The 12,319-nt window shown below is 38.4% G+C and overlaps 2 protein-coding genes across 2 annotated transcripts; both read left to right on the top strand.

Annotated features, from left to right (window-relative positions):
- The first annotated feature begins 515 nt into the window (after nt 1-515).
- LOC145910399 (lactadherin-like) lies at nt 516-3,860 on the top strand. The gene is made up of 6 exons (XM_082997512.1): nt 516-656; nt 1,114-1,234; nt 1,652-1,791; nt 2,214-2,404; nt 2,788-2,937; nt 3,272-3,860. The coding sequence occupies exons 1-6, from the start codon at nt 590-592 to the stop codon at nt 3,464-3,466; spliced, it is 864 nt and encodes a 287-aa protein (XP_082853638.1). The 5' UTR covers nt 516-589; the 3' UTR covers nt 3,467-3,860.
- Nucleotides 3,861-8,653: 4,793 nt separating this feature from the next.
- LOC145910406 (lactadherin-like) lies at nt 8,654-11,517 on the top strand. The gene is made up of 6 exons (XM_082997525.1): nt 8,654-8,879; nt 9,145-9,265; nt 9,652-9,791; nt 9,958-10,115; nt 10,487-10,636; nt 10,929-11,517. Exons 1-6 carry the CDS (start codon nt 8,795-8,797, stop codon nt 11,121-11,123), a joined length of 849 nt encoding a protein of 282 aa, XP_082853651.1. The 5' UTR covers nt 8,654-8,794; the 3' UTR covers nt 11,124-11,517.
- The last annotated feature ends 802 nt before the right edge of the window (nt 11,518-12,319 follow it).

Here is a 12,319-nt window from a genome sequence, read left to right as displayed (position 1 = left end):
CGGTTGATAAACTATACCAGGGCTATTTAAAAATCACTTCGTTGCAAAATCGAAGAGTTTATGTGAGTTTGCTATGACGTCACACCCTCGACGCATTACTATTTTACGCATGGTCGTGATTTATGATATTGAACAGGCATGCGCGTGCATTGCACAAACCGATTGTAACGATTACTGGGGAGCTTGTTGTTGTTCTCTGCAAACGTTACGCGTCAGCGCGCGACGGCGATTATGACGCAATTCAGGAAGTTGTTGATTTCCAAGGTTGGAAAACACCTGCGAAAAAGTATTTCGACATAAACAAGTATTAAAACAGTTTGTCTGCTGGGTTTGGGTGTAAACCGTTTCAGTTTGTTAAGAGCGACAGAAGAAGCAGTTGTTGTTATCTAAAAACACCAACATTGCGTTTTTCTGTTTTATTTGTATTGACGGTTGAATGCTTATCTGGGTTGTTACAATCTGGAGTAAAGCGAGATAAACCAGGAGGTTTAATTTTGCAGCACAGTCGTACGAGACTGATGATTTTGCTTGAAAAGCGTGAATTTTTATCTCTTTCTTGTATGCAGGTTTTATATTGAGAAAACACAAAATGATTTACAGTTGTGTAGCAGCAGTATTGCTTCTGTCACTTCTGGCTGTTCCAACTTTTGGCAAAGGTAAAAAATTTTAAACTTTTAATAAACAGAGTATTAACGTAATGCTGAAGCGAAGTTCAAAAGCCTTGCAGCTGAAATACTCCTGAGGCAAAATTTGCATATGTTGTCTATGTACATTGCATTCTGCTTATGGATCAACCGTTTCTCGTTTGGAAAATATTGCTTCGTACTCATGCTTGTAATGTAATATCAATGCAAAATTTCTCTGAACGTAACAGGATGAAACTAAATAAGTGTAGCATTTTGTGTGTAGCTGATGTTATGAAGTAACAGAGACAGTTTAAACAATGCGTCACATATCTATCTAAGTGTTGTATAATTTTATATAGTGGAGCCAGTATTGGTGTCGCGTGCTTGTATATAAGCTAATCAATGCAATGTGACCGATTCTTTGCAAAAAACTACGCTGCCTTTCCGAGGAATTGCCACACTAAGCAACAAATTACTTTTCTTGCAGTTGTGCCAATTAACGGTTCGAGCACTTACAGCCTCACCTACGAACAAGCACAAAGTCTATGCTCGGAGATGGGTGGCTCTCTAGCGACATATGGGGACTTACTCGATGCAAGTAGAAATGGGTGGGTTTGATAACGCAAGACGCTGATATAAATAAATATCTTTCCACAAATTATTTAGGAATATATTTGTTTCCTTTGGCATTTGCGCCGGTGACTTGCTCTTACGTTTTGTTTCACTTATTATAACCTTTTTCTATTTCGATCCTGTCTTGCCAATTTAATCCATGTATACCAATCCCGATAATCATTTCAACTTTGTGTTGCTATTGCTGCCAAGTAACTTATATTGTAGTGGTAGATATTGTTAAAATTTTATTTTGTTAAAATCCGGTCTCTGGCCAAGTTAGTACATCAGTAAATAAAAATACAATGTTGTGTCAGAAAACAAGAACAATAAAACTACTCGTGATTAAAAACATATTGATTGTTGCCGATGTTTTATTCACCACATTACAACCCTATTTATATTTAACGCAGGGTGTCGCACTGCGCATGTGGGTGGATCGCGGACAAAACAGCGCGCTTTCCGATGAATATTTCCCACCCCGAATGCAATGACAGCCCAGGAGTTCATCTGTGTAGCTTCAGGGAGCGTTATGATGGTTTTTGTTACTTGGGTGAGTTGGAATGAATAAATCACTTTGATTTTTCCGCATCCTTTAAATTATTTCAAAAACATCTAAACTTTCTCGCTTTTCAATGCGGCGGGATGTTCGTTTAAGGGCATACAAACTACACTAATCAGGAGCAATTTCAAAGCTAGAAATTTACTGCTGGTTAACATTGTGGTGCTGCAAACGTTTCCAACATTACTGCTGCCAACAAACAGTAATTGATTGTGCATGATGTGTCCATCAAGGGGCAAGCAATTGTTTCATTAAAACATCCATTAAAAAAATACAAATTTAAAATACGTGTTTTTTGACAGACTTTTGGCAAAGTATATTTTACATCTTCATGATATTTGCATCGATGTTATTAGCTTCAGAACTGTCTGCGAACAATTAAAACAGAGGTGATGAACCCAAATATTTCACAGGCGAAACAAACAAGTGTTCAAAACCCCTCGGGATGGAAAACGGGACGATTTCTGACCGACAAATCAGTGCCAGTTCAGCCTACAAAATTGCATGGGGCAGAATATGGAGTCCTGAACTTGCAAGACTCAACCAACAAGGATTTATTAACGCCTGGATTCCGGCCCACGAAGACATTCAACAGTATCTGCAGGTAAACCGACATATGCGTGTTTTGTGTAACAATGTAATCCTCATAAAAAGCCTTCACCGCAATTCAGTCTTACGAAACATTACCTTGAATACCAAAAAACAAACAAAAGTGTAGCAAAAGCTCTAAATAGCTTGTTACAGTTATAGTTTTACCGCAAACACGTTTAGTAAATGCCTGCAATATTATAACACGCATTGGCAAAGTTTTAATTAACATTCTGCAAGCTCTGTACATGTTCTGTCCTTATGCGAATTGTGCAATACAGCCCGAAAATAAATTTCAGAGCAACGTTGAAAAACGTGATTGTGCCACTTGTTCACGCTTAAATTGTTGGTGACAAAGATTTTTTTTAAATTCTTTTACTTCTACAACTCTGTACATAGATTGATCTCGGCCGACCGATGGCCATTACCGGGATTCTCACCCAAGGAGTGAGTCGGTGGACACGTGATCAGTACGTCACCAAATTCCGGGTCGCTTTTAGCAAGGATGGGATCAACTTCCATTTCCAATACAACGGAGATGTGCATGAGGTTTGACACCAACAAGCAGTCATACTTATGTTTTTAGCTTTAGTCTGTTTAGGAATGGGTAGCTTTTAGCTTTGGCTTCTCTATTCTATTTAAGTAATCAACTGAAGATTTTCATTCTGTTTTAACAAAAAAAAAGCTGTAGGCAGATGGTCATTGTTTCGATCTAGTAGGTCTCATCAGTGCAGCTTGGTGTGACTCTTCTAGACGACTTTCCTGACCAAATGGTCAGGCCAAGACTTCCAAAAAAGTTTTAAATAAAATATTAACACCGTTGACTGTTGTTTGCCACCACCAACTTCGTCTGTTATTTGCGTAAACGCCTTTTTATTTGCAGATATTTGGAGGAAACTACGATGATGACTCAGTAGTGAGGAATACGTTCGACCCCGTCATACAATCCCAGTACTTTCGCTTCTATCCGTACAGCTGGGAGAAGCACGCTGCCGTCCGCATGGAGTTGTTGGGCTGTACAATGGAGGAACATGATCTAGCCAACAATGGTGACCTCAACATCGAAACTCCCAAATAGTTCTTGCATGTAGGCATTAGACGGCTACATGGCTTGGGCCTATTGTACAAATCTCACCATGTAAATGTTTTTCTGTATTTTCACTTTATCTTATTATTAGTCGTTTAGTATGTGATGTACTGATCATACGATTTACATTTTCACACGTAACTTCACCAGGGTGATAATATGCCGTGCCGAACAGCTAAATTTGTTGATAATTTCTAAAAAATCAACCTTATACCGTTTGAAACGATTTCTCGACATTATACAACTTTGCTGTTTTTAACTCATAGCTTAGTGATGTATTGATAGGTTTTACCAATTTATTCAATCAAAGACGTATGTTTGGCTTGACTACTGCTGGTTAATCGTGTTTGTTGGGTCATATTACTTAATAAACTGTACATGAACCAACAACGTAAACATCGTATGTGGAGTTCCATATTTTCTATGTAAATCATTTATTAATCCATGGCCATCAACATTTGTGGACTTTAAGTTTACAAAACTCCAAACAAAAATGTTTTTGTCACTTTTCCAAGGTAAACATATTGTTGTTGCCTAATTAGGCTAGACTTGCATGTCTTGCCTATAAAGTAAATTAAGGTTTGTCGATAGAAAATGCTCGTTCTAAACCATTTCCGAAAACACCATCTTGCCCCACCCCTGTCTGTGTTCGTTTAGATAAAAAAGTTCAACCTCTTTGCCTGAACGTAAGCTGTTGTCGATTCAATCGGAAGTCAAGGTAGATTAATACAGTGTACAATGTCTGCAGCTCACAGATCATTATAGCTAATTTGCTTCTTCAAAATGGAAGTATTTTGGCAAATGTTTTGTCGAAACATTTCAATACGACTTCAGGTTTAATGCTGTTGATCATCATCAACCTGTCTTTCACAAAAACTATCGGTTTAGCGCCCGCAATAGTATCCGAGCTTGCACTATCACGTCATTGCATTTGGATTCTGCAAGTTTTCATGACGTACTCGTTCTGATTCCGACTATTCATAATTACAAGATCACAGAAATCAAAGATTGCAGACCATAGACGTCAATAAAATCTAATAAAATAACACGCAGTCAATTTAGGGTGAAGAAGTCTGTATATGACGCACGTGCTGACGTTGGAAAAGATATAGCCACCTGTTGTCATTGCAACTTCGATAATTCTGAGCAATTTTATTGCGTGTAACCGAAGCGTTTCTCAATAACGGCGAAATACTTTAGCCCCGAGCTAAATTATTAAAATGTTTTAAGTACGCCGTTCGTGAGACATCAGTCAGTGTAATGCAGGCCAGGACTACTTGTGTTTGTGTGTAAATCAGGATTAACTGCTGCGTCCATGGTCCGAAAATACTGATTAAATGCGTTTTGGCCATACGTTTATTGCCTCTGTGTATTTATTCGCTAAAGAATTATGAGCAAACATATTATTATTATGTGAATATATTTTCCGGTCTAGTATACAGTATGTACTTAGTGTTTGAAATAATTTTGGCAGAAGAGTAATGCTAAACTTAAAATCAAACAACAAAATAAAGCTGAAAGAAATGCTATTTGCCAAACGTATATTGTGGCATAGGATGGAAATGTGATTATGAAACAGCAAGTTAGGAATTTGGCAAGGTGTCAAAGCAGAACAATAAAGTGTTTATCGAGGCTGCTGTGGTTACTGCAATCGTAACATGTTCGTGTGTCAGGGCAATTCTGAACATTCCGATGTAACGGGGAAGTGTTAAATACTTTCGCATGATAAGGCGGGATCGCGCCATCGCGTTGGTCTTTACTTGGCGATCACAGCTATCGTATCGAGATCATTAAGTTTGCAGGTATTGCAGCCTGGCACTTGTTGGGGAAAAGTGGCTGATACAGCTTGGCAGTTGTGCCTGCGAACCGAACGATATTCTGACGTAATTCAGGAAGATACTAACATTTCATGCCAGGAAAGAACCAATTCGTGCAGTAATTGCTGTTGCTCTGCAGTTCCAAGACTGCAGTCCGCACCAAACAATGTTGAAAGAAAATAAATCGTGGATTGTAGATTCTGCGATTAAAAAGAAAAAACAAATTTTTTATTTTTACTAAAACAGGGTCGGAGATTGGCTTCCTTCATCTGTAGATTCTCAGCATGCCAATCACCAACATTCTGATTCTTGTTTTAATAATTCTCCACAACAAGATAATATTGCATGGAATTCGGACAGTCAGATTATAAAGCTGATGTAAGTTCCATATTTCAAAATAAAAAATATCTTTACAATGGGATGAAAATAGTTGTGTGCCCTGCTTTTGTCAAGTTTGTGCTTTTGTTCCTAGGTTTTCCTTTAAGACCGACCATTTAATTTTCATCGTCTTGACATTTTCTTTTTTGTGCAATTTTCGTATTCATCTTTATGTGTTTTTTTCATCTTGTGTTGTTTAAATAATTGGACCAAGGGTGACGCTTGGCACCAAAATCCTGAAGGTTACTCCAGCGTCTCCCTGCCAACACTCTCACATTCCCTATCTCTTTTAATTACCGAAATATTTATTTTCGTGTTTGGGCAAAAATAAACCAATGAATGAACACATTTAGGACCCCACCAAGTTGTGAAGTTGTGCTTTCCTGTGATACCTTTGTCTGCAGCGGTGCAATATCGATGCGGTGGCTTTAATTTTGGGCAAATACTAGACTGCTCCGTCACATACCACTATGCTCGAGGAACAAATGACAGTGACGTGAATGTGATTCTTCTCATATCTGAAGATTCCACACTTACTCCATTTTTAAGAAGTAAGCGCTCTCTTTTAGCAAAACTTAGTAACAATTAGAAAAATAAAAACATATCGGTGTTGTTTGACACACAAACGTACTCGCGTGGTGAAAAGGCAATTTAATTAACCTACGGATGTACTTCTTATTGTTGGTTATTTTACTTCTGTTAGTCAATAAGCAAGATTTTGTTTTATTTAGAAATTACCTATCTGGTAGTAGATATGCAGAGAAGTATGTGGAGTGCTGATTTCTTTACAATGACGTTGGTGCCCGCGTCCGATAGCACATACGCCTCCAACAGCGATTGTAAGTGAGATATTGCAACGCATTTCTTTGTCACAGAGATGGGCCAAAAAACGTAATACTTTTACTGACCTTTAATGTTTTAATTCGTTTGAAGCAAATCTGTATGTAATCACCAACAGTCCCAACTCTCTTCCAGTTACTTGTTCGCAATCGTTACTCAGACCAGATGTCGGCAACTGATGGCTCCGGAGCCACATGTGGCTCTTAGTTCCTCCTTTGTGGCTCCAAAATTATGGCAAGCTTTGGGGAAAAAAATGTTATAAACAAAAACATTTAAAATCTGATAGTGCGCTTGGTTGTTCCTGTCGGTATCCGAGTGCACTAAAACATTTAATGACTGTTAGTTTGGTTCTTGTGCGTTCAGGAAGTTGCTCTAAGTATGATTAAATGCAAAAAAAAATTATTGGCTCTATTCATACCAAAGGTTGCCGTCTTTTGATTTAAACCAACACTGTATTAGCGACTGGAATACAACCCAATGACTTGCTGACCAAACGATCACTTTTAAATTGAACATTACCTTTGCAGATATCTCCCAAGTTGCCTGTGGTTAAGGGACGACTCCTGCGACCGGTTCCTTGGTTCCGTTTTTTCACTGACACAGAAATCATCAACATGATCTGTAGTTTCAACTTCAACTAGGTTGCGTAGGAAATAGTATGTGGTAGAGACGGAAACACGGCTTTAACAGATTTCATGCTGGTTTTAGGCACAAAACAGAATTAATCAAATGCCAAAATATTGCGCTCGTATTTGGCACCTTTTGTGTTTCAATATGTTTATCCGGATCTCATTCAATAAATCTTAACTCATGTAGAATGATCAAGTGATATCATAAACAGGCCTTCTGTTAACATTGTACAACAAAATACGAATTGGGTGCTGGGCAGCGTTGCGCCATGTGAGTGATAGTATTTACAGTTGAAATCATTTACACCAGTATTTCTCAAACTTTTTTTCTTCACCGCCCCCCAAAACACCTTTATCATTTAACAACGCCCAACAGAACAGACAAAAAACATAACGAATTTATTTGTTGCTTGTCAATTAATGCGATGGGTGACGGTGGATTGACACCAATTTCGTCTAATTTCTAATATTTCATAATCAAACTCTAAAAGAAGTAACCATACCACCGAAAATCCTCATTTATTTTCGAACAGCAATTATTTAGCGCTGGTTGATTGTGACGTCATAATCAATAACTTCAACGTACGAGAAAGGCCTGTTTTGAAGTAGCATAAATTATACAAAGATTGGGACTAAATCATTTGGGCCAGTGATTCCTAACATTTTTGTGCTTGCGTACCACTTGGAGGTAAAAGAATTTCGTCGTGTGCACATTATTGAGTGTTACAAAGTAACCTAGGAGATGAACTATAGAAATTTTAAAATCAGCTACGATTTTTAAAATTCGAACTCTACCCGCAAATTACGGAAAGCTGCTCACGTATCACCAGAAATGCGGTCGCGTACTACTAGTGGTACACGTACCAACGGTTTGGAAACACTGACTTAATTGCGCTATAAGAGAAAATTTGCCATGTCACCAATCTTCTATTTATTACCTATAGCGCCCCCCAATCGCCCGTTTGGTCTCCAGCGCTCCCCGTACGATTGCAAACGCCCCCAGGGGGGCGCTGGCGCCCACTTTGGGAACCACTGATTTACACCCATAACAAACTGACTTTGTCGGTTGAGAAACTATACCAGGGCTATTTAAAAATCACTTCGTTGCAAAATCGAAGAGTTACATGTGAGTTTGTTATGACATCACAACCTCGACGTATTGCTATTTTACGCATGGTCGTGATTTGTGTTCTGTGATATAGAACAGGCATATACGCGTGCATTGTACAAACGAAACGATTGTAACGATTACTGCATGTTGTTGTTCTTTACAAAAGTTGCGCGTGATGGCGATTATGACGCAATCCAGGAAGTTGTTAAGTTTCAAGTTCAGAAAACACCTGCGAAAAGGCAAAGTATTTCGACATAAACCAGTGTTAAAACAGTTTGTCTGCTGGGTTTGGGTGTTAAACCGTTTCAGTTTGTTGGCAGTAACAGAAGAAGCAGTTGTTGTTATGTACAGACTCCAACATTACGTTTTCCCTTTTTGTTTGTATTGACGGTTGAATGCTTATCTGGGTTGTTACAATCTGGAGTGAAATGCGCGATAATCGAGGAGGTTTAATTTTGCAGCACTGCTGCTCAGTCGTGCGAGACTAAAGATTTCGCTTCAAAGGCGGAATGTTTTTTTCATCGCTTTCTTGTATGCATGTTTTATGTTGAGAAAACACAAAATGATTTACAGTTTTGTAGCAGCAGTATTGCTTCCGTCACTTCTGGCTGTTCCAACTTTAGGCAGAGGTAAAAGATTTTAAACTTTTAATAAACAGAGTATTAACGTAATGCTGAAGCGAAGTTCAAAAGCCTCGCAGATGAAATACTCCTGAGGCAAAATTTGCATATGTTGTCTATTGCATTCTGCTTTATGGATCAACCGTTTCTCGTTTGGAAAATATTTCTTCGTACTCATGCTTGTAATGTAATATCAATGCAAAATCTTTCTAATCGTAACAAGATGAAACTAAATAAATGTAGCATTTTGTGCATCATATTATTTTTCTTGCAGTTGTGCATATTAGAGGTACGAGCACTTACAACCTCACCTACGAACAAGCACAAAGTCGATGCTCGGAGATGGGTGGCTCTCTAGCGACATATGGGGACTTACTCGATGCAAGTAGAAATGGGTGGGTTTAATCATGCAAGACGCTGATATAAATAAATATCTTTCCATAAAATATTTGAGAATAAATTTGCTTTCCTTTGGCATTTGCGCCGGAGATTTACTCTTACGTTTCATTTTGCTTATTATAACCTTTTTCAATTTCGATCATGTCTTTCCAATTTATTCCTTGTATATCAATCCGAATAATCGTTTTAACATTGTGTTGCTGTTTCTGCCAAGAAAACTATATTGTAATGTTAAATATTGTTAAAATTCTGGTCTCTGGCCAAGTTAGTACATCAGTAAATAAAAATACAATGTTGTGTCAGAAAACCAGAACAATAAAACTATTCAATCCACCATATTACAACCCTCTTTATTTATTTTTTCCATTTATATTTGCCGCAGGATCTCGTACTGCGCGTGTGGATGGATCGCGGACAAAACAGCGCGCTTCCCAATGAATTATTCCCACCCCCATTGCAATGACGGCCCAGGAGTTCATCTGTGTGGCAACAGGGAGCGTTTTGATGGTTTTTGTTACTTTGGTGAGTTGGATTGAATAAATCGCTTTGATTTTTCCGCATCCTTTAAATTGTTTCGAAAACATCTAAACTTTTCTTTCGGGTCCATACGGCAGAATGTTCGTATAAGTGCATAAAAAACTACACTAATTAGGAGCAATGTCTCGTGCTGAACCCAAATATTTCAAAGGCGGAACAAGCAAGTGTTCCAAACCTCTCGGTATGGAGAAAGGGACGATTCCTGATCGACAAATCAGTGCAAGTTCAGCCTACACACTTGCATGGAGCAGAATATGGAGTCCTGAAATTGCAAGACTCAACCACAAAGACATTCAACAATATCTGCAGGTTAACCAACATATGTGTATTTTGTGTTATAATATAATCCTCATAAAAAGCTTTCAACCGCAATTCAGTCTTTCGAAACATTATATTTTTCAATAAATAACAAAAAATGGTTACATACGCTGTGTTTGCTTGTGATAGCTTTTCCGCAAATGCTTTCAATCCTGGCAATATTTTAACCCACGTTGGCAAAGTGTTAATTGACATTTTGCAAGCTCTGTGGATATTCTGTCCTTAAGCAAATTGTGCAATACAGCCCTAAAATAAATTTCAGAGCAACGTTGAAAACCGTTATTGTGCCGCTTGTTCACGCTTAAACTGTTGGTGACAAAGATTTTTCCAATATTATTTTACTTTTACAACTCTGTACATAGATTGATCTCGGCCGACCGATGATCATTACCGGGATTCTCACCCGAGGAGTAAGTCGGTGGACACGTGGTCAGTACGTCACCAAATTCCGGGTAGCTTTTAGCAAGGATGGGATCGACTACCATTTCCAATACAACGGGGATGTGCATAAGGTTTGACACCAACAAGCAGTCATACTTATGTTTTTAGCAACACACTTTTTCAGTCTGTTTAAGAATGGTCAGCATATCAGTTTTGGCTTCTCTATTCCAAGTACAAAAAAAAGTTTTCTGTGCTGCAGACACTGTTTCGATCTAGTAGGTCCCATTAGTGCAGCTTGGTGTGACTCTTCTAGACGACTTTGCCGACCAAATGGTCAGGCCAAGACTTCCAAACAAGTTGAAAAATATCGACTGTTATTTGCAACTTCGACTGTTATTTGCGTAAACGCCTTTTTATTTCCAGATATTCGGTGGCAACTACGATGATGACTCAGTGGTGAGGAATACGTTCGACCCCGTCATGCAATCCCAGTACTTTCGCTTCTATCCGTACAGCTGGGAGAAGCGCCCTGCCGTCCGCATGGAGTTGTTGGGTTGTAAAATAGAGGAATATAATCAAGCCAACATTGATGTCCTCGACGTCGAAAGTCTCAAATAGTTCTCGCATGCAGGCATTAGACGACAACATGGCTTGGGCCTATTGTACAAATCTCACCATGTAAATGTATTTCTGTATTTTCACTTCATCCTATTATTAAGCGTTTAGTATGTGATGTACTGATCATACGATTTACATTTTCACACATAACTATACCAGGGTGATTTTGTACCGTGCCGAATAACTACGGTTGCTCATAAATTCTAAAATGATCACTCTTATACCGAAACGATTTTTCGACATTTGTTCGGTTATACAATTTTGCTGTTTTTAACTCATAGTTTAGTGATGTATTAATAGGTTTTACCAAATTAATAAATCAACGACGTTGTTTTGCTTGACTAATATTGGTTTCAATCGCGTTTGTTGAGTCAAAAATAAACTGTACATGAACCAACAACGTAAACATCGTATGTGGAGTTCCATATTTTCTATGTAAATCATTTATTAATCCATGGCCATCAACATTTGTGGAAGTTTACAAACCTCCAAACAAAAAATGATGAGTCGAACCAGGTTCCATGCCAGTCTTGAGGTCAGATGATTAACAAAGAGGACCCACAAGCACCATTGTGTTTATTTTGAAAACTTTCGCTGGTTTTACAGTTACACATCATCTTCAGAGAAAAGATCCTCACACTGGACATTAATTTTCTCTCCAGGGTCCTGTACATATGTTGTAATGCAATAACAAACTGGCGCTTGGCAGACATAATATGATTATACTGCACGTTAATAAAGGTATAAACATCGTTGTTGCCCAACATGGGTAGGCTTGCATGTCACGCCTATAAAGTAATTTATGGTTTGTCGATACAAATATTTGTTCTAAACCATTTCCGAAAACACCATCTTGCCCCACCCCTGTCTGTGTTCGTTTAGGTAAAAAAGTTCAACCTCTTTGCCTGAACGTAAGCTGTTGTCGATTCAATCGGAAGTCAAGGTAGATCAATACAGTGTACAATGTCTGCAGCTCACAGATCATTATAGCTAATTTGCTTCTTCAAATTGGAAGTATTTTGGCAAATGTTTTGTCGAAACACTTAACTAAGGCTTCAGGCTAAATGCTGTGCATCATCATCAACCTGTCGAGCGCTTTTGTACTATTTCATAAACATGTAGTTCAGCGCCCGCAATACTATCCGAGCTTGCACTATCACATCCACGTCATTGCATTTGGATTCTGCAAGTTTTCA

The sequence above is a fragment of the Ascidia mentula genome, chromosome 1 (genome assembly GCF_947561715.1).
Source record: "Ascidia mentula chromosome 1, kaAscMent1.1, whole genome shotgun sequence".
NCBI lineage: Eukaryota > Metazoa > Chordata > Ascidiacea > Phlebobranchia > Ascidiidae > Ascidia > Ascidia mentula.
This window is presented reverse-complemented; position numbering and strand designations above follow the sequence as displayed.